The sequence below is a fragment of the Paroedura picta genome, chromosome 2, assembly GCF_049243985.1.
Source record: "Paroedura picta isolate Pp20150507F chromosome 2, Ppicta_v3.0, whole genome shotgun sequence".
NCBI classification, from domain to species: Eukaryota; Metazoa; Chordata; class Lepidosauria; order Squamata; family Gekkonidae; genus Paroedura; species Paroedura picta.
This window is the reverse complement of record NC_135370.1, coordinates 160,022,541-160,050,347: the sequence shown is the minus strand read 5'-3', so window position 1 is coordinate 160,050,347 and position 27,807 is coordinate 160,022,541. Positions and strand designations below refer to the sequence as shown.

The window sequence follows — 27,807 nt, the reverse complement described above, 5'->3', positions numbered from 1 at the left end:
CTTGGATGCTTTAGGATGCTTAGGGCTGATCCTGCGTTGAGCAGGGGGTTGGACTAGATGGCCTGTATGGCCCCTTCCAACTCTATGATTCTATGATTCTATGATTCTAATACCGTGGTCAAGGGCTAACACAGATCTGCTGGGATGAATGTTAACCAATACCCTGAGCAACGGCATGGCTTCCTGTTAGAACGTAAAAAATATGACAATCACAAGAAAGTTTAACTGAACAGCAGACACAGTTCGAAGAATCATTTCCAAAGGCTGGGACCAAAAGAAAGCAGATGGTCCAAAGGCCATCCTGTGACCTGGAGTTCTTTTATTTGAGCTACAGGACTTCACGGAAGTTGTTCTACATCCATTTGAGCCTTCTCCATGAACAATACACATCCAAATGCATAATACAGCACATTGAAATAAATACATTTAAAGGCATGTACTTGATAAGATCTGAGGCGGAGATGGCATTTTTAAAGCTTCCAGTGGGGGAAAAATACATGGTTGAGAAATATCATCTCCAGTAAAAAAAAAAGGCCCCTGACTTGAGACACCACCTGACTGGTCTAGGTTGGCTACCATTATTCTAAACCACATGTAGATTTCAAGCTCTCTAGAAAGGTGCCTATGTTGGAACGGGCCAGATTTTATTTGTTTAGATATTTATACCCTCCTTTCCTTCCCAGTGGGGTGGGGTCCAAAGAGGCTTACAATTTAATTTTTTCCCTTCTCCATTTCATCCTCACAAAAACCCACCCTGCGAGGTCATTGTGGCAGAAAGTGGCTGGGTTACACTGTGAGCTTCCACTGCATCTGATCGGAAAATCTGCATTGCGCATTCAGCAGCCTGGGAAAGTTGTTGCTGGGAAACTCTTTCAGCGGCCTTTAGGTTCTAACAAGCAGAGAAAGGGACAGGAGGGGATTAAACCAGGGAAAACCACTGCAAACGTCACGGGCCATTGTGGATTTATCATTCTGTGGTTTGCGATACTGCAGCCCTGCTGGTAACCATGAACACCCCCTAACTTCATCCTGGCACAACACTGAACTGTCAGCACTGGTTGTAATAACAGGATAGAGCTGGGTTGGGCGTGGTTAGCAGGATATGAGATTCTAGCAGGGCCACCCTATGCACAGTCGCACTTTTCTAAAATCAACGAACTTAGATGGTTGTGACTCTGCTTAAGTGTGCAAAGTGCCTTTGTTGCGGTCAACTCAACGGCGACCCTGCAAGGTTTCCAAGGCAAGGGCAAGCAGAGGTGGTTTGCCATGGCCTGTCTCTGCGTAGCAACCCTGGACTTCTCAGTGGTTCCCAGGCCAAATCCTCAACAGAGCCAATCCACCTTAGCTTCCAAGCTCTGATGAAACCAGTCTAGTTGGCCCATCCTGGTCACGGAAACTCTGACTAGAACTGCCTTGCAAATGATTCAAGTTTCCCCAAAGAGTAACAGTTGCTTGGAATATTCCATTTCCTGCCGCAAAAGAATTCGGCCGACAGGAAACGTTCCAGTGGAAGACGGCTTATGTTGTCCCCTCTCAACATCCGGATCAGGACCTGCGTTTCGACCTGCTTTCGGAAGCCTGCAGAGATCAGAACGTTCTGTAAGGCAAGAGCTTCACGGCATCTTTCAAGCAAGACTGCTACAGCTGGGCAGCTCCGTCGCTATAAGTCGTCCGGGTCCTTGATAATAGGGACGGGTGTCTCTTGGCTGCTTATCTGCTTATAAATAAAGTGGAAAGCGGCCTTGGGGTCTTTGTTCAGGAGATGAGACTTGATACGGTTAGGGAGGGCGTCTTCGGCAAGCTGCAGGCTCTTATCGTCCACCTGGACAAACAAGGCGTAGTCCTGAGGCTCCGAGACCTCAAACTTCACAGCACATTGTTCGGTCAGCTGCTGAGCCGTCGCATCAGTCCGATAGGCCAGCGTCCGTGTCGTGCCGTCTGCTTCCAAGAGGGAGATTGTGATGAAGTCCTGGAAACCAGGCAAACAAAGAATGTCAAGAAGGATGCTAAAAGATCGACCTTCCTTCCTTCCTTCCTTCCTTCCTTCCTTCCTTCCTTCCTTCCTTCCTTCCTTCCTTCCTTCCTTCCTTCCTTCCTTCCTTCCTTCCTTCCTTCCTCCCTCCCTCCTCCCTGTACCTGTACCTTCCTTCCTTTCCTTCCTTCCTTTTCCCTGTACCTGTACCTTCCTCCCTCCCTCCCTCCCTTCTCCCTGTACCTGAACCTTCCTTCCTTCCTTCCTTCCTTCCTTCCTTCTCCCTGTACCTGTACCTGTACCTGTACCTGTACCTGTACCTTCCTTCCTTCCTTCCTTCCTTCCTTCCTTCCTTCCTTCCTTCCTTCCTTCCTTCCTTCCTTCCTTCCTTCCTTCCTTCCTAACTCTTTTAGCTCACTTTTTGTCAGTTATGGACTCAAGGCAGATTACAAAGGTTTCTATCAAAATGATATCCATAAAGTCTTTACCACACATACACAGACAACACAACAGACCATGGTCAACAGACCACTGGGAATGGAAGGCTCCTGAATAATTCATCCATTAAAAAAATTGGAAGAATAAGGAGGACTCTCGTGTCAACTTAAAGAACAACCAAACTTGCTGGTGGAATAGCCCATGAAAACCACTGATCTTTTGCAAACTGACATTATCCTGTGTATCGTCCTGCCGTATGCCTTCTTCTTTTCTTTCCTCCTGCTGTTGCAGCTTGCAAAGTCCCCCTTCCCTTTATCCTCACAATAACCACCCAGTGAAGTAGAGCTGCAGGGGTAGTCAAACCACGGCCCTCCAGATGTCCATAGACTACAATTCCCAGCGAACGCTGGCAGGGGCTCATGGGAATTGTAGCCCATGGACATCTGGAGGGCCGCAGTTTGACTACCCCTGGCTGAGTCTGAATGGGCCACAGTCACTCAGCAAGTGTGGATTCCATTCCGGGCCTCCCAAATGCTAGTCTAACTACTCTACCACACTGGGGCTCATCTGTTTTCTCTCTCCTCCCCTGCTATTTTGGTCAGGGTCCACTCCTCTTTCCTATGTCATATTGTAAAGCAACACACATATGGAGGATGGAGCAGAGTTGTTCTCTCTTGCCCCAGAGGGACAGACCAGAACCAATGGCATGAAATTAATTCCAAAGAAATTCCATCTAAACATCCGGAAGAAGTTCCTGACAGAGCGGTTTCTCGGTGGAACAGGCTTCCTCGGGAGGTGGTGGGTTCTCTATCTTTGGAGATTTTTAAACAGAGGCTGGATAGCCATCTGATGGAGAGGCTGATTCTGTGAAGGCTCAAGGGGGTGGCAGGTTAGAGTGGATGAGCGATAGGGTTGTGAGTGCCCTGCATAGTGCAGGGGGTTGGACTAGATGACCATGAGGTCCCTTCCAACTCTATGATTCTATGATGCTATGATTCTATACGCATCAATATTATAATATATATAATTATATATAGTATATAATAAAGGACTTCCAATGTTGCAGGCACAGTAGCTCAGCAAACCAAGTCTCAGTCTTGTTTATTCTGCTGAATATGAATGTGCATCTGTGAATTCCTGTCACTTGCCTGAAGTGTGTGTGTGTGTGGGGGGGGGGGGGGGAGAGACCTGAGAGCCAGCTTGGTGTAGTGGTTAGGAGTGCATACCTCTAATCTGGCATGCCGGGTTCGATTCCGCACTCCCCCACATGCAGCCAGCTGGGTGACTTTGGGCTCGCCACGGCATTGATAAAACTGTTCTGACCGAGCAATGATATCAGGTCTCTCTCAGCCTCACCCACCCCACAGGGTGTCTGTTGTGGGGAGAGGAAAGGGAAGGCGATTGTAGGCTGCTTTGTTACTCCTTCAGGTGGAGAAAAGCGGCATATAAGAACCAACTCCTCTTCTTCTTCTCCTCCTCCTCCTTCTTCTGAACAGCAGTCAGTGCTCAGTACAGCCAGTCAGTTAACTGGGTGAGGCTCTGCACCTTCTCTGCCATGGCTTGTTTATTCCCAATGTCCACTCAGACACCTCCTCCTGAATCAGCCTGACCTCCCTGGGCTTTTTGTCTTGAGTTGTCGTTCTATTTGAAGCCACTGTTGGCTTATTGTTGATAGACTATTTATTGCTGTGTTTGTTATATGTTTAGACTGTTCTATGGATTACCCCGGGAATATTTTATTTGAACTGCCCTGAGCCATATGGGAGGGCGGTATAAAAATCTAATAAATAAAAGTAAGTAAAAAAATAAAAGATCCACCCTTAAAGAAGATTGCCCCACTGAACTTCCTATGGCTATTGGCCTTTGTTGCCGACACCCAGCTTTTAAAATGGAAGAGAAGCAGTCTTTGCTGCCATCTTGTGGTTGAATCTAGGACTGGCCTGAATTCGTTTTTTAGCACCAAGCCCACACAATGTGTTATGGGAGGAAGATTTAACATTTCCCCCTGTGCTCCTTCCCTAAGAATGCCCCTCTAGATTTAAGCTGCAGAACACCTAACTCCCCCTCCCTTACTAGGGATAAAAGCAATTAGTGGGGAAAGGAGGGAGAACAGGATTACTTTTGATCAGTAAACTAACATTGCCAAGGCCTCTTCTGCATCACAGAACTGGCAAGAATCCCGTTGCTGGTTTGTAGTGCCAAATCCCATGTTGGAAGTTTTAGAATAAAAATGCAGTGAGAGGGAAAGCGGGATCTGGCGAATTTGAAGAAGAAGAGTTTGTTCTTATATGCCACTTTTCTCTACCCGAAGGAGTCTCAAAGGGGCTTCCGATTGCCTTCCCTTTCCTCTCCCCACAATAGACACCCTGTGAGGTGGGTGAGGCTGAGAGAGCCCTGATATTACTGCTCGGTCAGAATCTCTAGATCAGTGCTGTGACAAGCCCAGCGTCACCCAGCTGGCTGCATGTGGGGGAGGAGCTGGGAATCAAACCTAGCTTGCCAGATTAGAAGTCCGCACTCCTAACCACTACACCAGACTTGGCCTGTTTGGCAACTGCTAACTACCAAGAGGGGAGGAAAAGCAGCTCAGAAAAACCCAGTCTTGTCCAATCTCTGAAGCTAAGCAGGGTCGGGAAGACTCTGCAGAGGACAGGGGCAAACCACCTCTCCCTTCACTCGCCTTCAGCTGGCTGGCTGGAACTGACGGACATAAACACACAGAGCTTCCCTCCAAGTTTCAACCCCAAGGTTTATACCACGGGATCCACCCCCTGCAGAGATCTGAAGCTGGGTCTGCCAGGTCTTCACCCAGCCCTTTGCATGATGAGGGCTCTCTGGTCCCAGAGGTGAATGTGGAGGGTGGCTGCTGCTTGCCTTTGCCCAACAAGGTTTGCTAAGAGCAGCTGCAGCCTTTGCACTTCCCAGCAACTGGTGCCCAACAGCCCACTGCCAGGTTGAGGAAGCAGATGGCACCGGCAGCAATTGGTAGGCACAGCAGTTGCTGCCCTTCAACTCGCCTGCTGACTTGTAATCTGGCATGCCAGGTTTGATTCCCCACTCCTCCTCCATATGTAGCCAGCTGGGTGACCTTGGGCTGGCCACAGAACTGATAAAGTTGTTCTGATCAAGAAGTAATATCATGGCTCTCTCAGCCTCACCTCCCTCACAGGGTGTCTGTTGTGGAGAGAGGAAAGGGAATATAAGCCTCTTTGAGACTCCTTCGGAGAAGGAGAAAAGCAGCATATAAGAACCAACCCTTCTTCTTCTCTAGCTCTACCTAGGGGCTCTATCTTATAGCATCTGCAGCTCAGGCAGGTAAGCTAGGGAATGGTTATTGGCCAGTCCCACTGTCACCCTGCCCAGAGAGAGAGAGAGAGAGAGAGAGAGAGAGAGAGAGGGGGGGGGGGTTTGGACAAGAAAAGGCAGCACAGGAGTCCCACAGTTTTAGGATTGACATTCTCCTAAGAGGGAAGGACCCAATTTAGAAATGTATATCCCTGGGATGTGACTAGGGTTGTTAGGTCCCCCCTGGCCACCAGAGGGAGATGGGGGAAGTGTTGCCAAATCCAGGTTTGGAAACGCCTAGAGATTTAGGGGTGCAGCCCAGGGAGGTCAGGGACCTCAGTGGAGTCCAATATCACGGAGTCCATCCCCCTAAGCATCTGCTTTCTCCAAGGAAACTAATCTCTCTAGTCCAGAGATGAGCTGTAATTCCGGAGGATTCCCAGGCCCCACCTGGAGGCTGGCATTCCTAGATATGGCACCTCCAAAATAATGAGAGGCAGGGAGTTCAGTTTTGTTCATGTCCTTCCTGGGAGCTTTGAGGAAGAAACAGGTAAGGCTAAGAAGCCCCAGTGGAAACCTGCCTTGTCAGATTTGGGAGTAAAGGCAGTAGAAGGCATCTGTTTATTTTGCCTGTGCTTAAGAGACTAAGAATCGTACTGAACAGACAGACACAATGAAATAACAGTGTACCTGAGGTGGGGGGCATTTTGGAGACACTTGCCTTTGCAACTGGAAGTGTATTCTTAGTAAGCCGAGTTAAGTCCACTGAGGTCAATAGACATAGGCCAGGACTTCACCTGGCTTAAACCAGCACTGTCTGACCTGGATGAGAAGTCCTTCCCCTGCAGAGATCTTGGCCAGAGAGAGCTCCCATTGGCCTGCTGGATGGTCCAGGTCACAGTCCCCATTTCAGGGCCCAGGCTGCTAAGGACAAGCGAAGCCACAGAGTGGCTGAAGCATCTCACCTGCACAGATGACCGGGAGGCCCGGGCCTTGTTCAGCGTTCTCCGTCTCTCCCAGCGGTGGATGGAGTCTTGAACTTCGGTGCTCAGTTGCCGGGTGACTGTGATCTTATCGTAACTTTTGATCAGCTCCACTGCCCCGTAAGTTGTGATCAAATAATAAGAACCTGGGAGGGGAGATTAAGAAGCATTCATTAATGGTTCTTGGGTCTACGTGCCCTTTGTGCGGTGCTCTGAACTGTCGAGGGTAACTGAGGTACATACATGTCCTGGGCGGCTTATGGATCCTGTTTGACCCTGTTTCCATGATGGATGTGGCAAGATCCTGGGATCTGTGAAGGCTCCTTCTTGCACCCTAGATCCTTGCCGATCCTGAATGCTAAACCCATGTCAGGACCACATTCACAAGCTTTCAGCATCTATTTCGGTCAGTAACTCAGGGGGCCTTCTCTGAGAGAGCCAGCTTGGTGTAGTGGTTAGGAGTGCGGACTTCTAATCTGGCGAGACGGGTTTGATTTTGTGTCCCCCCCTCATGCAGCCAGCTGGGTGACCTTGGCTCGTCACAGCACTGATAAAGCTGTTCTGACTGAGCAGTGATATCAGGGCTCTCTCAGCCTCACCCACCTCACAGGGTGTCTGTTGTGGGGAGAGGACAGGGAAGGGGACTGTAAGCCGCTTTGAGACTCCTTTGGGCAGAGAAAAGCGGCATATAAGAACCAACTCTTCTTCTTCTTCACAGCACATTGAGTGGACATCTTAAATGAATTACCTACCATAGCCTCTCTCTTGGTCAATTACCACCAGTTTCGATACTATCACTGTATATTTATATTTAGGATTTTTGGCTCCAATGTGCATTATGTTGCACTTGCCCATACTGAGCGTCCCCTCGCCCAGCCTCTACAGATCCCTCTGGAGTGCCTCATAGTCCTCCCTGGTTCTCACTGCCCTGGGCAACTTAGCATCATCTGCAACCTTAGCCACTTCCCTGCTTACTCCAAATCATTAATGAACAAGTTAAAAAGCACAAGACCTAGTACCAAGCTTTGTGGTACCCCTTTGTGGTAAAGGTAAAGGTATCCCCTGTGCAAGCACCGAGTCATGTCTGACCCTTGGGGTGACGCCCTCTAGCGTTTTCTTGGCAGACTCAATACGGGGTGGTTTGCCAGTGCCTTCCCCAGTCATTACCGTTTACCCCCCAGCAAGCTGGGTACTCATTTTACCGACCTCGGAAGGATGGAAGGCTGAGTCAACCTTGAGCCGGCTGCTGGGATCGAACTCCCAGCCTCACGGGCAGACAGTTTCAGACGGCTGCCTTACCACTCTGTGCCACAAGAGGCCCTTTTATACTGTTTCCTAATTAACCAGTTTTTAACTCACAAGAGGACTTGTCCTCTTATCCCATGATTGTTGAGTTTACTTCGGAACCTTTGATGAGAAACTTTATCAAAAGCTTTCTGGAGTCAAGGTAAATAACCTCTACTGGGTCACCCTTGTTCACATGTTTGTTCACCTCCGCTAAATGGTTTGTGAGACAAGATCTTCCTTTACAGAATCTATGCTGATTCTTCTTCACTGGCTTTTGTTTATCAACGTACTTACTAATTTTATCTTTAATAACAGATTCCACCAACGTACCCAGTATCAGTGTTAGACTGGCTGGCCTGAAATTTCCTGTATCCCCCCTGGAGCCCTTTTAAAAAAAAGATGGGGGTTACCTCCACTTCCCTCTAGTCCTTAGGAATAGAGGCACATTTTAGAGCTAGATTGCATAGTTTTGTCGAGAGATCCACAAGTTCACATTTGGGTTCTTTCAGAGCTCTTGGGCGTATGCCACCTGGACCTGGTTATTTGTTAGTTTTCAATTTGTCCATCTGTCACAGGACCTCCAGCAACTCATAGCTGTTCGCTAATAAATATGTTGAGCAGTTATTTGGACTGAGAGTGAGACATTCTGAGGAATGCTCTGCTTTCCAGTGCAGTGGCTGGAGGTGTTGGGGAGAGTCACAATCTCTTCCTTGTCAAGTGCTCATGACGTTCTGCTCCCTCTAGGCCATCGCTAGGTATCTATCACCTAGGCAGCCACATTATCAAAGGGGCCAATTTGTTTGCACCAACTCCACTGTGGATTCCTAGGACACATGGCCCCAATGCCGAGATGCAAAGGGAACTGAATGCTTTATCAGCATCATACTTAACAGCCCGGTTGGAATCCTTATTATTCAAGTCCCTAAAAGTCTTGAAGGACACATAGCAGGGGGGGGGGGGGGCGGACAAACACCCAGCAGTATTTGTACGGCTCTCTGTTATTAAAGGTACTTGACATTGTTCCATCTTTACATCTGGGATCTGGCCAGACCCCAGATCAGGCCTGACTGATATGAATGGGAATTCAGTGTGCAATCCTCAGAGGAAGAGCAGGAGGCTCACTTGGGCTTTGTAAATGAAGTCACAGCCTTAATGCACCACCATGCAGGTCCATCCCATATTCTGCAGCGATCGGCTGCAGGGGCAAGGCATGAATCACAACAACCAGTGGCATCCTGCTGCTATTCAGCTCTCAGAGCTAGTGGCCACAGAAAGAAAGACATGAAGCTGTCTACCAAGGTCCGTATTGTCTATTCTGACTGGTACCACATCTCACGGTCTCTGGCCAGAAGTCTTTCATATCATCTCCCACCTGAGCTGTTCAACTGTATGTTACAGTTAAAACTGGAGGCTCTCACCATGTTTGTTCCACTCTGTTACTGTTCTCCTGTTATGACTGTTTCACTGCTGTTCAATTTATCATGTTCTCTATACTGTTTTTCTCTCTCCAGTTCCATGTAAACTGCCCTGAGCCTCAGGGGAGGGCGGTATATAAAAATAAATAAATAAATAAAAATTTGGGGATATGGGGGATTGAACTTGGATTCTTCTGCAAACAAAGCAAATGCTCTACCACTGAGCAGGACTGTTACTAATTAACCTGGGCCTATTCTGCACACAATAGATAATGCACTTTCAATGCACTTTAGAAGTAGATTATCCTGTTCTGCACAGAAAAATCCAGCTGCTAAAGCACATTGAAAGTGCATTATCCTATGTGTGTGGAATGGACCCTAGATGCAATTTTACCAGTGGGCCACTGGTCTCAAGGCCCATTGATGGCCAGGAGCAGAATAACCAAGCTGTAGAAAATCTGCCAGAGCCTCACCTGGAGCAGATCTTTTATTGGCTGGTGTCAATCTATCAAGGATCTTGCCCTGTACCGCTGCCAATTTTCAGGAAGGAGCAGAGAGCAAGCAAATATCCATGGTTGGCATTGCTAAGCTTCGGGACCACAGGGGACAGTCAACTTGGCTTGCTCTAGGCCGGGCCACTTTCACTTCCCAGTCTGTTCCTGAGCCATGGCCCCACCCCAGCCCTAACCTCCAAAAAGATTCCAGCATCAGAGGAGAACCTGACATCTCTTGTACCTTCACCCAGCTGCAGAGCAGGGTCCATGAGTTCCATCATGTATTCCACGTTCAGAAGCATCTCTGTCAGGTCACTGCGGGCCAGAACGTACATGAGCACGGGAAGGAAGTCATCTGCCCCATATGGCTTCCCTGAGAACAAGAAGAGACCCATTTAGGTACGCGCTTGGCAAGCCAAAGGCTGCTGATTCAGACATGAAAAAGTCTAGGTGTGGCAGAAGGAGGGAAAATGCGTGCATCCAAACTGACATACAGGCCTTTGTGAGGAGTACCTTTAGCAGAATAATTGTGGAGCAGCTGGGCTGCATGGCAGCCAAAACACAGATTAAAAAATGGACTGATCAGGGAAATTTGCAAATTAATATGGCAGTAAAACAAGTTTCAAGAGTCTTCCCCTGGCTTTGTAATTGTAAAAAGAACCAATTTTGGGGGAATAATCTTATGGAACCAATTTCTTGTAAATGAAGAGGAATGTTTGCAGCTGTGCATTCTCAGACAACGATAATTAAAGAAGGGATCTTTTATGTAGGTACCAGGAGAGAAACTATTCTGCATTTCCTGGAAAAGGAGGCAGAGTTACAATATGTCCATATGGTAGAATTCAAGAAAAACAGATATTTCCTTTAATGATTCCAGTATTGATCTCTGTCTGTCTGTCTGTCTGTCTGTCTGTCTGTCTGTCTGTCTGTCTGTCTGTCTGTCTGTCTGTCTGTCTGTCTGTCTGTCTGTCTGCTAAATGCCTATTTGGGATGAATTCGCTGTTCATTATTTACAACACAGCCATGTTTGCAGTGACGTAGCCCAGATTTATTTTTTTAAACAAAAATGAAAACATTTGTTATTTATATTGGATACATTGGATATGTGTCAACTGTTCTGCCTGGACTTAGCTAAGCAATCCTTATTTATTGAATTCATATTAACATAAAAGGCACAACTGGATTTTCTTAATATAGTCTGTAGAAATGTTTACTTATTGTATCATGCCTGTGTTATGGTTTTAAGTGGAACCAGGTTGTCTGAAGGGGGTGCATACACAATAGACTCCCAACAATCAACATTGCAACATGTTGTTCCAAGATATTTTGGGCAGATCTTTCCTCAGCTGTTTCCACACCAAGCTTTTTCTCTTTGGTATTATCTCAGCCAGATAGCTTTTGAGGGATCATCCTTATTACAGTCTTTTTCAAACTTCTCATTGGTGTAGCTCTTACTGGTGCTGTGAATGCAAATGCATTTGCATGGGTAGCAGAGAATCCACACAGAAATTTCCCTTTCACTCTCCTTACCACAGACCTCTGTTGTCTTACACATCGTCAGAAGGTGGGTCTTAGCCTTTTAAAAAAATGGTAATAGCTATAACCATAGCACTATAATGCTGTATTGCAACAATGTACTTCCCAGATTTTATTGTTTTAAATGTAACTCTCTAGCCCTTTTCATTGCAAAGTTATAAGGATTAATGTGCAGCCATTATCTTTTCCCTAAACAAAAGGGTTAGAGACAAAGTTTTTAAAAAATGGAAGGTGGAAACTAGTGATTGTGAAATTGGTCATTACAACATAATAATACTACAGAGCAATGTAGTTATTACTGATTTTAAAAGACCTCAAATCTCCTCCAGTGTGTGAGACTACATCATGGACATTAGGTATTAAAAGGTAGGACTGAAATACTAAATGTGTAAACAAAATCCAGAAATGTCCTGGTGAATGCATAACTAAATACAGTCAGGTGGGGAGGGTCTGTGGCTCAGGGTCAGAGCATCTGCTTGGCATACCAAAGGTCCCAGGTTCAATCCCCAGGTGCTGGCCACTTTAACGCTGTTCACTTGTGCAAGCATACAGTACCAGAAAATAAAAACACTGGTTCATTTCAGGTCCATATTTTAATAATATAATTCATGGATATTATTAATTTTTTAATCACTGAATGTTTATTGTGAATCATGATTATTTTATAGGAAACAGTCTTGCATATTATTTAAATCTTCAGTGTCCCCTCTCTCTTTGGTTATTGCCTGCCTTGAATCTTTACGGAGCCAGCAAGCAAGGATTTGACACCTTCTTCCTTATAGCCTCTGTATTTATCTCCTGGTTCTCCTGCAACACCTCATGGCCAACTGCAAGCCCTTCAAGCGCCTGCTTCAATGACATTGAAAATGGTTTCACTTGTTCAAGGTGGAATTGCCTTGCTCCAAATCCAGTTTGCCTCCATTCTGTTTTTCAATGACACGAAACATTTGTTTCATAAATATCGATAAGAGGCTTAAAATAAGCCCTCTCCTCCGTTACAAACCCCAACGCGATTACATTCTAGGTAAACTATCTGCAGCACTGGCCACCGGTAGGACTACAGCACTTGAATGAAATTGGTATTTAATAATTGAATGCAGAGTTTAAAGGAATTGGAGTCCTGCCCAGACATCCATAAAGAAATGAAGGTTCTGCTCTGACCCGAGCAGGGAGGTGCCACTCCTTTGGGTCTGAGGCACAACACGGCAAATCAGCATTGACTGATGAAGCAGCAAGGATCTCGGAACTCATTAGAAATCTCTTGCAAAGCCAAGGAAGAGAGCTGTTTCCCCTCCTCCCTTTTCTCTCCAGGAGGAGGTCAGGCTGCAAGAGAAAGCCTGCCCCAAGTCTACCTTTTAGGTTTAATGGATGGCCAGGAATTGGAATCCCACGTCTTTCAAGCACTTAGTCTGGCACTGTAACCGCTACACCATCTGCTTTAGAGAAATTCAATATTGTGGTGTTTTTAGATATGGTAGCATCTAGAAACAGTCTCCCACTGCTTGCTGGGAGATGTAGTCTTTAGATATGAGACAATGTACCATTTAGAGGGACCACATCTATCTTAACAAGCGATTCAGCACTTCTTGTGCCTTTTTAAGTTATGCCTGTTTTGGAACTTGAAGTCTACTTGTTTGCTTAACAGGGGCTCATGGGAATTGTAGTCCATGGACATCTGGAGGGCTACCCCTGCTGCAGAGCATTTTAGATTTGATGAGATCGGGCTAGCCTGAACCATCCAGGTCAGGACAGGATCTGAGGGATATTCTGCCCTGTCCTGGAAGCTTGCTGAGTAAACTGTGCTTGTTATTCTTTCTCCTAACCTACCCCACAGGGTTGTTCTTGAGATGAATGCTGTAAACTGCTTTGGATTCCTACTGGAGACAAAAGGAGGGTATAAATATCTCGATATATAACTATGGATAAGAGATACTTTGACAGGCGTGGGAGTTGCCTTTATAAAGCTTAACAAAGATCCCAACACATAGAATCATAGAATCATAGAGTTGGAAGGGACCTCCTGGGTCATCTAGTCCAACCCCCTGCACTATGCAGGACACTCACAACTCTATCGCTCATCCCCTGTAACCTGCCACCCCCTTGAGCCTTCACAGAATCAGCCTCTCTGCTTGATGGCTATCCAGCCTCTGTTTAAAAATCTCCAAAGATGGAGAACCCATCACCTCCCGAGGAAGCCTGTTCCACTGAGAAACCACTCTCACTGTCAGGAACTTCTTCCAGGTGTTTAGACGGAATTTCTTTTGAATTAACACATTTGGACAAAATGTCGTCCTCGGGAGTAATAGCTGAGAACTTTTCTTCTGGCTGCTCCCCAAAGAGTTGCTATTACTGCCCTTGTCCCTACTGTAGGTATGAGTCCTGAACTCAGAACAGAGGTTACAAAGGAATAAAGATCCCACAAGATGTAAGCCAATGTTTGTAAATCTTTTTAGAGCAAGTGCCAAGCAGGAGTTCTAAAATATTGTACCAAAGAAGACTTGTATAGTTCAGTACGTGCCTTAGATATAAAGTGTGCCTGCAACCCCTGGAATCTCTCTTTTTGCACCCTTCAGAAGGTCTAGGAGCAGTTTCATGTTGGCTGCGACAGGCTTTATGCAATGAAGTCTAATTCACTCATTCTAAGTGAATCAGTGCAGCAATAACGAGTCAGATTCTCTGCAATCCAAAATACTTAAAAAAAAAATCAAGTGCAGGATTGTCCCCCAGTACCTGGATTTCCCTGGGCCATGGAGTCATAGATGAGTTTGCAAGACTTCAAGAGGATGGAAATCTTTTTCTCCGGCGAGTAAGCCTTGTGCATGTTGGTGAATTTCTGCAGGATTTTCTCCAGCAATGTGGTTTCGGGCACACTGGTGGTGATTCCCAGGTCGGTCGTAGTCGTGTTCTGGATGACCTGCTGGTTCTCCTTCAGGAACTGAAAGGATCCGTCTTTGTTGTGAATATCCCTTAAGTAGGTGTAGATGGCCTCTTTTAAAGGCTTCAAGACACACTTGTGCAAAGCGGATTCGATGATCACCTCTGGGAGAGGGGAAAGAGATAGCAAAGGAACAAGTGAGAATCGAGATGCCGAAGACCAGAACTAGTTCAGATACTGATATTGTTTAAAACAGGGCTAAGTCAACCTGTGGTCCTCCAGACGTCCATGGACTACAATTCCCATGAGCCCCTGCCAGCATTTGCTGGCAGGGGCTCGTGGGAATTTTAGTCCATGGACATCTGGAGGGCCACAGGTTGACTACCCCTGGCTTAAAACACCCGTGCCTCTTGACCTACCTGTCCCACTCCCTTACAAAAGATGTGCAAAGATTCCCAGACCCTGGATTAACTGTGTCAATAAGATTCCAGCTTGGTTCCTTCTCTCCCATCCTTTCCTCTGCCTATTTATTAACCTTTCTCACGGAACTGGTGATTAATTCAATGTGCCCCTACAGGCTGCATGGTCAAATGATCTCTTTGCATTTAAGAGTGGTGTTCTCACTTGGAGGTTTTGTCACAACAACAGAAAATGCTAGAGGGATTTGACTTTGATGAAGGCAGACACGAGTAAAACAATGCAAACAAAGTGCCTGACGAAGAACGTTTTGGCTCTCAAAAGGTTATCACCTAAATGTCTAGGGTGCTATTGGACTTTAATCTAGCCAAGCACCTCTTAAGGGCAAGATCCAGCAGAAAAGTGCGTGGAAATAATTGGTGGAATGCATCTTTGCCCATTTTGTTTGTCCCTCAAAATCTCTTCTGAGGTTTGGACAGTGAATTGAGACTGGGTAGATTTAGGTAGGAAAAATCAAATGCATCATTATAGAATGGGGGATACCTGTCTTGGCAGTAGTATGTGCAGAAAGGATCTAGGGGTCTTAGTAGACCATATACTGAACATGAGTCAGCAATGTGACTTGGTGGCTGAAAAGGCAAATGGGATTTGGGGCTGTATCGAAAGAAGTTTAGTGTCCAGATTGTGTGAGGTGATAGTACCACTTTGCTCTGATTAGACCTCACTTAGCATGCTGGGTACATTTCTGGGCACCACAAATGAAGAAGGATGTAGACAACTTGGAGCATGTCCAGAGGAGGGCAGTGAAAATGGTGAGGGGTCTGGAGACCAAGTCGTATGAGGAAAGGTTGAGAGAGTTTGGTCCGTTTAGCCTGGAGAGAGGACAACTAAGAGGTGATGTGTTAGCCATCTTCAAGTACTTGAAGGGCTGTCACATAGAGGATGGAGCACAGCTGTTTTCTGTTGCCCTAGAGGGACAGACCAGAATGAATGGGATGAAATTAATGCAAAAGAATTTTCAGAAGAAGTTCCTGACAGATAGAGTGGTTCCTCAGTGGAACAGGCTTCCTCAGAAGGTGGTAGGTTCTCCTTCTTTGGAATTCTTAAGCAGAGAATAGCCACCTCACAGAAATGCTTATTCTGTGAATTTAGGCAGATTGTAAGTGGCTGGGCAGAAGGGATTGTGTCTATGCTTGGCTCGTGGCTGTTTCTTACATGATCAGGGAAATAGCAATTACCACTTTGGGGATGGGAGGTAAATCTCCTCCAGGCCAGGGATTCTACCTTTTTGGTGGGGGGGGGGGCATCATCAGGCATGGAATTAGGGCCACTGTGGGTGTGCAGGTAGTTGTGAATTTCCTGCATTCTGCAGAGGGTTGGACAAGACGACTCTATAAGTCCCTTCCAATTCTATGATTCTATGAAATGCATTGTATGTTTCTTTTATATGCCTGCAATTATTTTTCTTGAAAACATTTCCTTATTTAAGAACATTCTTGTTTCCTTTAGGAGCTCCTTGCCTTGACTCTCATCAACCTCAACAAACTTGATTCTGTGCTCCTTGAATAATATTTGTCAGGAAGTCTCACCTAGTAACAGAAGTCAAAGATGAGTTTAGCAGAGAGAGAGTAAATTAACAGAAAATGAGAACAATGACAGGAAAGTAGGCCAGCTAGGAGCAGTTTCCGTAATTTAGGTGAGATATTTTCACAGCATGGGCAACTAGATGGCAGAGGAAAGAAATGAATTCTAGGATGTTAGGGAACAAAATGCAGCAGAACCTGGTCTGGATACAAAAGAGAATGTGGGAGTGAAGAGAGATTCAAGTGGGTAGCTGTGTTGGTCTGAAGCAGCACAACAAAACAAAATCAGAGTCCAGTGGCACCTTAAAGACCAACAAAGATTTATTCAAGGCGTGAGCTTTCGAGTGCAAGCACTCTTCCTCAGTTCATAGTCTGAGGAAGAGTGCTTGCACTCAAAAGCTCATGCCTTGAATAAATCTTTGTTGGTCTTTAAGGGGCCAGTGGACTCCGATTTTGTTTTGTTGTGGGAGCGAAGGTGATCCTTAAAGCAGCGGGAGAGAAAAGGGAAATAATTTGAACACCCATGAAGCTGCCTTATGCTGCCTCATGTCATGGCTCTTTCCAGTTCTGGGATGCCTACTCTGTCTGGCAAAGGCTCTCCAGTGGAGGTGTTTCGTATTACCTCCTGCCTGGCCCTATTAACTGGAAATGCCAGGGATTGAACCAAGGACCTTCTGCTTGCTGACTAGATGCTCTACTACCGAGGCACTGGCATATTATGGAGAATGTGGCTTTGGGTATAAGGAGGAGCCACTCAGCCTCTGCCATGTTGGGTTCGAGAAGAACATCTAGGAGGAAATGCTGACAACATGACTGTGGGGAAAGACAATCCGTCTGGGCGGAGACAAGGTGAAGCAATCCTTCTCCACTTTCATTTCCCCCCTGTGGCCGGTAGCTGCTTTGCTCCTTACAGCCCTACTGAATGCAGCCTTCTGCACAGCTGGCACATAGTCATGGACGTTCATTAGCACGAAGCTCCTTGTTCTGCAGTTCAAGCCACCTGTGTTTACAGCTTACCAAGGCTATTGCTTAATGCTTGCTTAACTTCCAGCAAAAAAAACCCACCCGTAAATCCTTCCATCAGATTTGCAAAAGGCACAGTGGATTGCATCATGTCTGTCCTGTTGACGATTCTACAGGGGCACCAACCCAACTTACAAGCTTAATTCTGTACTGTACCACTTCCTGAAGTCACGTGGCAATAGAACTGCAGTACCTGCAATGAGCGTTTAGTCAAAGTGCATTTAGTCAAGGCTATGGTATTCCCAGTTGCAATGTAGGGCTGCAAAAGTTGGACCATAAGGAAAGCCAAGCGTTAAAGAATTGAGGCTTTTGAACTCTGGTGCTGGAGAAGACTCTTGCGAGTCCCTTGGACTGCAAGGCGAACAAACCGGTCAGTCCTAGAGGAGATCAGCCCTGACTGCTCTTTAGAAGGCCAGATCCTGAAGATGAAACTCAAATACTTTGGCCACCTCATGAGAAGGAAGGACTCCCTGGAGAAGAGCCTAATGCTGGGAGCGATCGAGGGCAAAAGAAGAAGGGGACGACAAAGAATGAGGTGGCTGGATGGAGTCCCTGAAGCAGTCGGTGTGAACCTAAATGGACTCCAGGGAATGGTAGAGGACAGGAAGGCCTGGAGGATCATTGTCCATGGGGTCGCGATGGGGCGGACACGACTTCGCACATAAGAAGAAGACCTGCAATGAGCTCGTATCAAAGGACCTTTCATGAAAGGGTAGGGATGGCTTGAGATGCCCTGAAGGCATTTTTTCTTCCCTCAGAGCTCTTGCTCAAACCGGTCTTTCCTGGCTGACTCTTGGGCGATTATGTTCTCCATGAGAACAATAAACTACTGCATGCATTCAGGTCTAGCTATAGCATAGACAGCAACAGTCTCCTTCTACCCTGTTAGTACATATAACAACACATGAAGTTGCCTCAGAGTAAATCAAACCATTGGTATCTCAAGGTCTGTCCTGTCCACAGTGGCTCTTCAGGGTCTCAGGTCTTTTGCATCACCTGAACATTTTGACTGGGGAAATGCTGGGGACTGAACCTGAGAACTTCTGCTTGCAAAGCTGATGTCACTGAGCCACTGTCTCATTCCTCTCTATGAGTCTATCAATCACTTATGACACACTCTATTCCAGCCTTTCTCAACTTCTTGAGAAACCCTTGAAACATTCTTCAGGCTTTGAGAAACTCCAGAAGAGGCACAATTCTGCAGAATATGTTTGGAAAGCATAGCCTTGCATATGCCCATCCGAGGACTCCCTCCTTCCCACCCCTTCCAGGCCCATCATTGGCCATTTTGGGAGGGCTTTTTTTGACATAACCATTTATGGCCAGAAGCTAGGATTTGCTGGAATTTTGTGAAGGTAAATAAGGAGGTTAGATTGCTCTGTTTAGGCAAAGCAATGCAACATGGCCTTAAACTCTCTACTTACTATCTCCATGGATCTTCAAATGAGACTTATTCAGCAAACACATATGCTTAGGATACACAGTATACAAAATAACTCTTTAGCAAAGGATTTAGTTAAAGTGTCTAATTGTTGGTATTGTAATTCATAGGATGCGTCCCTTAAACATATGCTTTGGGTGCATCCAGTCATTCAATTTTTCTAGGAAGAAATTATTACTAATATCAGTTTTGTATTAGAATGTTCCCTGCTTTTTGAGGATTCTTGTGGGCTTGTAAACTATCTACCTATCTCTTGGAGGCTAACTGATGGTCAACAAAAATAGACTCTCTGTTTCCCTAACTGCAGCTAAAAAACCTCACATTGCAGCACTGGAAAAATAAAAGCCCCCCCTCTAGTAAATGAAAGGATGGAGGACCTTAGACCTCTATGAGCTTTTGAATGAATGGCATATAGATGGCAATTATGATATGATCATATATGGTTATGTCGACACACACCCCTCTCAAAATGGACAATGATGGGCCTGGAGGGGGTGGGAAAGAGAGGGGTGCATGGATACACTTATACTTGCCAATGACGTTTTGCATAATCACGTCACTTCTGGGGTTTCTTGAAGCCTGGAGAATGTTTCAGGGGTTTCTCAATAGTAAAAACATTGAGAAAGGCTGCTTTAGACTGTTTTCCAGATTTCTGCAAGCCATGTTGCATGGGGCAGGGCCATTTATTAGAAGAGGTCAGCAATACACAGGTATGGTCGTACTTTGCACCTGAGACACCAGGTCGGGCCTCAACTTCAGGGATCTCATGATGCAGGGTTGGGAAAGCACTCTACTCCAGAGATCCTCCACTACTTGGAGGTCGGTAGACTGACTCAGTGAAGGCAACTTTGTGTGTTGGTCTGTACAACAAATTTCACAAAATGGTGTGACCCTTTTTCAGATGGCCAGTCTTAAGTGAAGAGGGGGAATGGGATACAGAAATATACGAATTTAGGCTCTGCCTGTAGAAGGTTCAGAAATCAGGGGGCACAGCTCAAGTACAATCAGCTTATGTACATGTTCCATTGATCCTACAGGGTTGGGGCCAGTGCATTCATTCCCATAACCCTTTTTACATAAGTTCTTTCCTCCCAGAAGGGGGCTTTTGAGCAGCAAGGATTTTCAATGCAATGGGGAAGGGAAAAAATGAGTCAGTTCTTCACACAGGCAGGTTTCATTCCAGCTTCTTACCCAACCGAGTGTGGTTTCTAAACTTACACTATGGTCATATAGCATCATACAGCATCACAGTGAAACAAGAAGTGAATGCCTGGTGAGGAAGAGAGCCATAACTGAAAAACTGACCTCACTTTATCTGACCTCACTCAGTGTTCTTCCTCGAATGCTATATGAGTCCCACAAAATAATATTCAGTTGACCTCTAAACAATGAATTTGGTTAGAAGTGGGGAAAGTCTGGGGGTCATTTAGAATTTTTGTGTCTAAGGACCAAAATTCACACTTAAAACTTACTGGGTGACCTTAAACAGTTCATCATCTCTCGATCTGGCTCAGTTTATAAAATTGTGATATCGAGATAATATCACACAGGCCAATCTGACACACACGCGTCCTGTCACTTTAGCAAAGGATAGTGCCCGATCAGCATTCTCATGACCTGCTTTGTCTGCATCCAGACACAATGATATTTTGTGTAAAAGTGGAATTATCAGTTTCAAACTCAGCTTTAGGGAAAGGGCTGTGGCAAAGTGGTAGACAATATGCTTTGCAGGCAGAAGGTCCCAGGTTCAATCCCCAAGCAGCTCCAGTTAGAAGGATGGGGGTAGTAGGATATGGGAAGGGCCACTATCTGAGACCCAGGGGTGCTCCTCCTCCTAGTCTGAACAGACAATCCTGACCTTAATGGAACAATGGTCTCATTCATTATAAGGCAGCTCCATGTGAGGATGTCCTTCTGTAAACTAGCAAGTATTCCCACTTTGCAGGCATCAATATCTAGGCTTAGCCGCTGCCACTGAGAAACAATTTCAGTAGCATCATGATCATCTAGTGCAGGGGTAGTCAAACTGCGGCCCTCCAGATGTCCATGGACCACAATTCCCAGTGCTGGCAGGGGCTCATGGGAATTGTAGTCCATGGACATCTGGAGGGCCACTGTTTGACTACCCCAAATCTAGTGCCTTTGAACACCCTGCTTTACACACATTATCTTCTTGTAGTCTTACATCAACCTGTTACAGTAGATCGTTATTATTACCATACTACAGAAAGCAGGGTACAGCTGAGACTGAGAGAAAATCACTTTACTTTGGACTGAAGCAAGTGCAAAAAAGATCATGTCTCATATCATTCTGTCCATAAAAGGCAATCTGTGGGCTTAGATTGCCTCAGTTTGCCACTGGGCCACACAGAAAGAGAGACAGTGTTTAACCCTTCAGCTTCTACTTGTATCTGTTGTTCAGAACTTGGCCATCTGCTTTATTGTGAGCATTTTAAAGGGGGAAAGTAGACATTTTAAAAAAGATACACCTTTTCTCCTTTAAATTGCTAATAAACAAACACAACAAAATTTGAGTCCAATAGCACCGTTAAGGCCAACAAAGATTTATTCAAGGCGTGAGCTTCCGAGTGCATGTACACCTCCTCAGACAAAATGGAACAAGGATCTTTGTTGGTCTTAAAGGTGCTATTGGACTCAAATTTTGTGGTGCTACTTCAGAGCAACACGGCTACCCTCTTGAATCTAATACCCAAACGGTGAACCCAATTTCAACTAGACTAGAAAAATCAACTGGAGTCTGAATGGTTAAACTCTCTCTCTTTCCCCACATGGTCCAAAGGCAAACTGAGGCTGTACAGGCTGACAATATGCTTTTTATGGGCAAGACTATCTTTATCTGCTTGAGCCCTAGGTCAGAGTGGACTTATGGCAAATGTCCAGTGCAATGATTTACTTAGTCATTGTTCTATTTCTTAACTGCCAACCTTCACCATAACTTAGTTTTATGATTCTCCTACCTATTTTATCATCTTGCGCCTCCTCTCATGTTCCCGCCTGGTCTTCCCATTCCAAAAACCAATGGACTCCAAGAATGAGCAGAATGGAACCACTTACCCAGCTGGTCATCGGTGTAAACCACCTGGTCTATCAGAGATTTCAGCTCTGTGCTTTGTATTAAGTAGCTCTTCAGCTGTGTCATCATTAAGCGGATCTCTTGCAGCATCTCCGTGCTGGAGCTCTGCCTTCCCATCATCTCCAAACTATACACTTTGTAATCCTGCACCAAATTGCCAAAGTACGAGTCCTTGTCCTGGGCCAACTCCACAATCTTCTTCTGCAGCTTTCGGTCAGCGGACAGGAAAGCCGTGAAGACATTACTCAGGCTGACCATGGAAAGGCGGTGCCTGGCTCGGCCTAGGAGCAAGGAGCGGGTCTTCTTGACAGAGGGACTGGTGACTTGCTCTGTCTCATCCTCTGTGCTGCTGGTGGAATAGGAGTCTTGCTCAGAGGCAGAAGTCGGAGCTGAAGCGTTGCTAACTGGGCAGTTTAGAGAGTCACGGGAGCCTTCGCGATCTGATGAACTGACAAGTTTACGGTCAAGTTTGGATTTCCTTTTTGCATCCAACCAGGATTTTTTTACTGGCCTCTTGTCTTCTCGCGGCACAGGTGCTTCTGACTCTTCGAAGCTCATCTGTTTGGAAAGGCAAGTGCTGGCTGACGATGCCTGTCTAGAGAGCCTCTTCTTTCTTGGGGGAGGGATGGGTGGTCCCACAGGCTTCTCTGAAGGCTTCTTCTGCATCTCATCCCGGGTTGTCTCCGTGCCCGTATCAGGTGTCGCTTCCTGACACTGTGAGGGCTCTTTCTCTGTGGCCTCATGTGGAGCCTCAGCACCCTGAATGTTATTAATGTGTCCTTGAGTCCCATCACTCTGTTTTCCTGCTGGTTCCTTGTCTGGCACAGCACATTTCCCATATTTATCAACACAACTTCTTCCCAAAGGTCTTTCAGACATGCACCTTCTTGGCGGAATAAATGGAGCGGAAATACTTGTCTTTGCAGGCGAATGGCCATTGGGAGAGAAGGGTCCATCCCCATCATTTTCTTGACTGACCTCTGTTTTCATATCCTTCCCCCCCTGAAGTTGAAGGTGGAGCTCTTCAGAAGTGCTCTCAGGAGACTTCACAGGTTGCTTCAGAGCATGTGGAGGTGGTGGCAGCGGAGGTGGAGGTGGAGGGCGACGGCTGGGAGTTCTTTTGACGGGTCGTGTCACAATGTCCACCGCTGAAGAAAGAGTCTCCCTACAGCTCTCTTGAGGAGGCACATTCAGGGGAAATGGATTGCTTCTCTCTTCTATAAAAATAGGATTCACAAACCACCGCCTGTCACTTCCGACTGACAGCTCAATTTCACATGCACAATTGTTCCCGCTGCTTGCAAAACACTGGGTGTTTTTTTTAATTTTAGTTGCATGGGCGGTGGCAAAAGCAGAACCTTGCACAGGGTGGGAAAGCCTTCCTCTTCGCTTCTGATTTAAAGTGGAATCCCAGAAACCTGCCCAAAATAATAAAACAGCTTTGTCTCAGAAAGGGAAAAGGCAGCAAGTCTTTAACCCCAGTTATTTTGGGAGGCTTAGAAATGCCAAAATCACCAATACCCTCAAATCATTTCACTTGGCAGAATACTGTTTTAAGTCTGTGGCAAAAAAACAACAACACATAGGTACATTTTAAAGTCTCAAACAAAACTCTGTGGGGAAATGTATTACAAGCTTCCACTACATGAAGTAAAGGCTACCTTTGCAGGCTTCTGTGGGCTGGCAACACCAACTCTGTAACATTACTCATTCACCCTCACCCAATCCTCAGAGTAATATTCCCACTTTCAGAACCAAACATTCATGATTTTCATGGCAGTCTTTGTTTTCTGGGGTTTTTTAAGTGAAGGAAGGAAGGACACTCACATCCTATTTGCTCATCTACTGTAACCTGCCATCCCCTTGAGCCTTCACAGAATCAGCCTCTCCGTCAGATGGTTATCTAGCCTCTGTTTAAAAATTCCCAAAGATGGAGAACCCACCTCCTCCCGAGGAAGCCTGTTGCACTGAGGAACCCCTCTAACTGTCTGGAACTTCTTCCTGATGTTTAGATGGAATTTCTTTTGTATTAATGTCCCATTGGTTCTGGTCCCTCCGGAATAAGAGAGAACAATTCTGCTCCATCCTCTATATCGCAGCCTTATAAATACTTGAGGATGGTTATCAGATCCCCTCTCAGTTGTCTCCTCTCCAGGCTAAACAGACCAAGCTCCCCCAACCTTTCCTCATACGTCTTGGTCTCCAAACCCCTCACCATCTTTGTTGCCCATCTTTGTTTCACCCCTTCCTCCCGCTATCCTAGGGTGGGGAGCAAGTGGGTGTAATAAATGCAAAGTGCAAGCCACAAGCCAAACCCTGTGCCCAGGATCTTTGGAGTGGGGGGGATCTTCCCTCAGGGGCAGAGGTAATGCACAGCTGGGGCAGACCACCCCACCGTCCTGCCCTTAGTATGCCGCTGGGGGTGGCCTCTATAGGAGTAGGTGTACTTTCATCAGTTACTCCTGTTTCAGTCTTTAAGGGCCTTAAAAATCAAAATAGGAAATGAGCTACACAGGAAACGAATAGGGGCCGGTAGAAAAACAAACATTTACATTTGGGTAGTATTCCAGCAGAATACTGGAATAGATAGTGGAATACTGTTTAGATAGTGGAAACTTCCACTTTGAATTTCATGTGGATAGGACTGCAGACAGCAGATGTCATCATAAAAGACTAAAGTACAGGCAGAGTCCTTGGAGCTATATCCAAAAAATAATTTAAATTTTTTTTACTTCCCTTGAAGTTCTTGCATCTGACATGGCAGGCATATGTGGAAGCTACTTTCCTACACAGATAGCCTAAAAACGTGAGTGAAGCAGTCCTGAATCAGGAGGATATAGGCCAAAGTCAAAGGAAGTTGTTACACACCTAAAAAAACCCTTCCTGTTTGTAAGAAATAAGTTGCAAAATAACAAGCTGGTGCTGAACCCTTTGGATATCAGCTCTAGCACAGCCTGGGGCTAAATTGTGGGATTTCAGAGCCTCGTACAACTTGAACACTCAACTGTGCATTTCTGAAATGGACTGTAATTGCCTGCAAAGAGAATTAGGATCTAGCGTAGGATGGGGTTAAGTATAAATGCTGAAAATAGTCCAAAAGACTAGCCACAGCTGCATATTAGTGCTGGAGATTAGTGCTCTGTTGTGGGGAAGATAATGGAGCAGATATTAAAGGGAGCGATCTGCAAACATCTGGAGGACAATTTGGTGATCCAAGGAAGTCAGCATGGATTTGTCTCCAACAGGTCCTGCCAGACCAACCTAGTTTCCTTTTTTGACCAAGTAACAGGTTTGCTGGATCGGGGAAATTTGGTTGATGTCATTTACTTGGATTTTAGTAAAGCTTTTGACAAGGTTCCCCATGATGTTCTGATGGATAAGTTGAAGGACTGCAATCTGGATTTTTAGATCGTTAGGTGGATAGGGAATTGGTTAGAGAACCGCACTCAAAGAGTTGTTGTCAATGGTGCTTCATCAGACTGGAGAGAGGTGAGTAGCGGGGTACCTCAGGGCTCGGTGCTCGGCCCGGTACTTTTTAACATATTTATTAATGATCTAGATGAGGGGGTGGAGGAACTACTCATCAAGTTTGCAGATGACACCAAATTGGGAGGACTGGCAAATACTCCGGAAGATAGATACAGAGTTCAACGAGATCTGAACACAATGGAAAAATGGGCAAATGAGAACAAGATGCAATTTAATAAAGATAAGTGTAAAGTTCTGCATCTGGGTCAGAAAAATGAAAAGCATGCCTACTGGATGGGGGATACGCTTCTAGGTAGCACTGTGTGTGAACGAGACCTTGGGGTACTTGTGGATTGTAAACTAAACATGAGCAGGCAGTGTGATGCAGCGGTAAAAAAGGCAAATGCCATTTTGGGCTGTATCAACAGAGGCATCACATCAAAATCACAGGATGTCATAGTCCCATTGTATACGGCACTGGTCAGACCACACCTGGAGTACTGTGTGCAGTTCTGGAGGCCTCACTTCAAGAAGGACATCGATAAAATTGAAAGGGTACAGAGGAGAGCGACGAAGATGATCTGGGGCCAAGGGACCAAGCCCTATGAAGATAGGTTGAGGGACTTGGAAATGTTCAGCCTGGAGAAAAGGAGGTTGAGAGGGGACATGATAGCCCTCTTTAAGTATTTGAAAGGTTGTCACTTGGAGGAGGGCAGGATGCTGTTTCTGCTGGCTGCAGAGGAGAGGACACGCAGTAATGGGTTTAAACTTCAAGTACAACGATATAGGCTAGATATCAGGAAAAGGTTTTTCACAGTCAGAGTAGTTCAGCAGTGGAATAGGCTGCCTAAGGAGGTGGTGAGCTCCCCCTCACTGGCAGTCTTCAAGCAAAGGTTGGATACACACTTTTCTTGGATGCTTTAGGATGCTTAGGGCTAATCCTGCGTTGAGCAGGGGGTTGGACTAGATGGCCTGTATGGCCCCTTCCAACTCTATGATTCTATGATTCTATGATTCTATGAGAATTTAGAGTGCCCCTCTAGAAGAACTTATGCCCCAAACTGCAGCATGGCCAGCTTGTTGTGATGGTTAGGAGTAGTGGCTTCCAATCTGGCAAGCCGGGTTTGATTCTCCGCTCTCTCACATGCAGCCAGCTGGGTGACCTTAGGCTAGCCATAGCACTGATAAAGCTGTTCTGACTGAGCAGTGATATCAGGGCTCTCTCAGCCTCACCTCCCTCACAGAGTGTCTGTTCTGGGGAGAGGAAAGGGAAAGCAACTGTACGCCACTTTGAAACTCCTTCAGGTAGAGAAAAGTGGCATATAACCAACTCCTCCTTCCTTCCTTCCTCCTACGTGCTTCTGAGAGTTTTTTTTTTAATAGGTAGAGGACTATGATGCTGTACCCCATGAAACAACATCGCAAAACATGCCAGCGATGGAACAAACAGCACATTTTCGGAGGAACAAAATATTGTGTTTTAAGTTCTTATTAAAAGAAATACTAAAAAAAATGACACCTGGAAGAAAAACATGGGAAACGAACACAAGAAACAGACTTTTGAGTTCAAATGGGGGAGTGATCCCACATGCATTCATCAACGGCTACCTGGAATTATAACAAAAAGAACCTTCAAATCCAGAGCTAGAAAACCTCTAAATACCAGAGTTAGGAGACAACCTCAAGAGGTTTGAATCTGCTGGTCCTCCAGGGCAACTGGTGGCCACTGTGTGAAACAGGAAACTGAACTAGATGGTCTGATACCACAGGGCACCTCTTATCTGCTCAGTTGTGGAGCAGCCAGCAAGGAAATCTCTTTATGTCTCCCAGTTTATAGTTATGGTGCAAAAACAAGGATATAATCCTATACCTGCCTCATTTTCCTGGTATTACTTTGCCATTCCTTTTCTTGGAATAGGTACAAGCCTGCAGGAACTTTGAAAAACAGAACCTCATCAAGACAGATTTCATTATGTTTCCTTTCTTGCTTCCCAGCAGGGATGTGCATTTGGCTGTATCTGAGCCCAAAATATGCCTCAAAAATACCTTGATTTTTCAGGTATTTCCTTAGCCAAATACAGATCAGAGAATCAGACCAGCTACCGATATAGCTTATCCCAAATGAAGCCAATTTTTCCCCCCAGGTATGTTCAGCTATATTGAAGAGCTGGTGTTAGGTTTAAAGAGCAGCAGAGAGACTTTCAGTTGTATCTCCTCTAGGGCTCTCTAGCCAATCACAGAAGTCTGTTCTTTTTTGAAGTTCTTTTGTGCATGGGCAAAGAGCATTAAAGCAAGGGTCTGGCTGAGCAAGATTCCATTGCTGAGAGAGGTTTGGAGTTTGCACCAGCTTTGGTTTCAGCTGCTGCTCTGAGCCTGACTCCTGCTGCCTGAGAGACTCTGCTGGAGACTTCAGAGCAGACCCTGCCTGCCTGGAGAAGACGGAAGACAGCAACTGGCTTGATTGAACAACATGTTTGAAAAAAGTTCTCTTATTTC

At 45.8% G+C, this 27,807-nt stretch overlaps 1 protein-coding gene across 1 annotated transcript in view; it reads right to left on the bottom strand.

Annotated features, from left to right (window-relative positions):
• Positions 1–283: 283 nt before the first annotated feature.
• The window catches only part of RIN3 (Ras and Rab interactor 3), an 88,193-nt gene continuing 60,669 nt past the window's right edge, over positions 284–27,807 (bottom strand). Inside the window, exons 6-10 of the mRNA XM_077323530.1 lie at positions 21,825–23,261; positions 14,141–14,449; positions 10,116–10,247; positions 6,661–6,824; positions 284–1,969 (exon numbers count right to left, since the gene is read on the bottom strand). Coding sequence (XP_077179645.1) covers positions 1,661–1,969; positions 6,661–6,824; positions 10,116–10,247; positions 14,141–14,449; positions 21,825–23,261 — 2,351 coding nt within the window. The 3' untranslated portion in view covers positions 284–1,660. The remainder of the gene's footprint in view (positions 1,970–6,660; positions 6,825–10,115; positions 10,248–14,140; positions 14,450–21,824; positions 23,262–27,807) is intronic.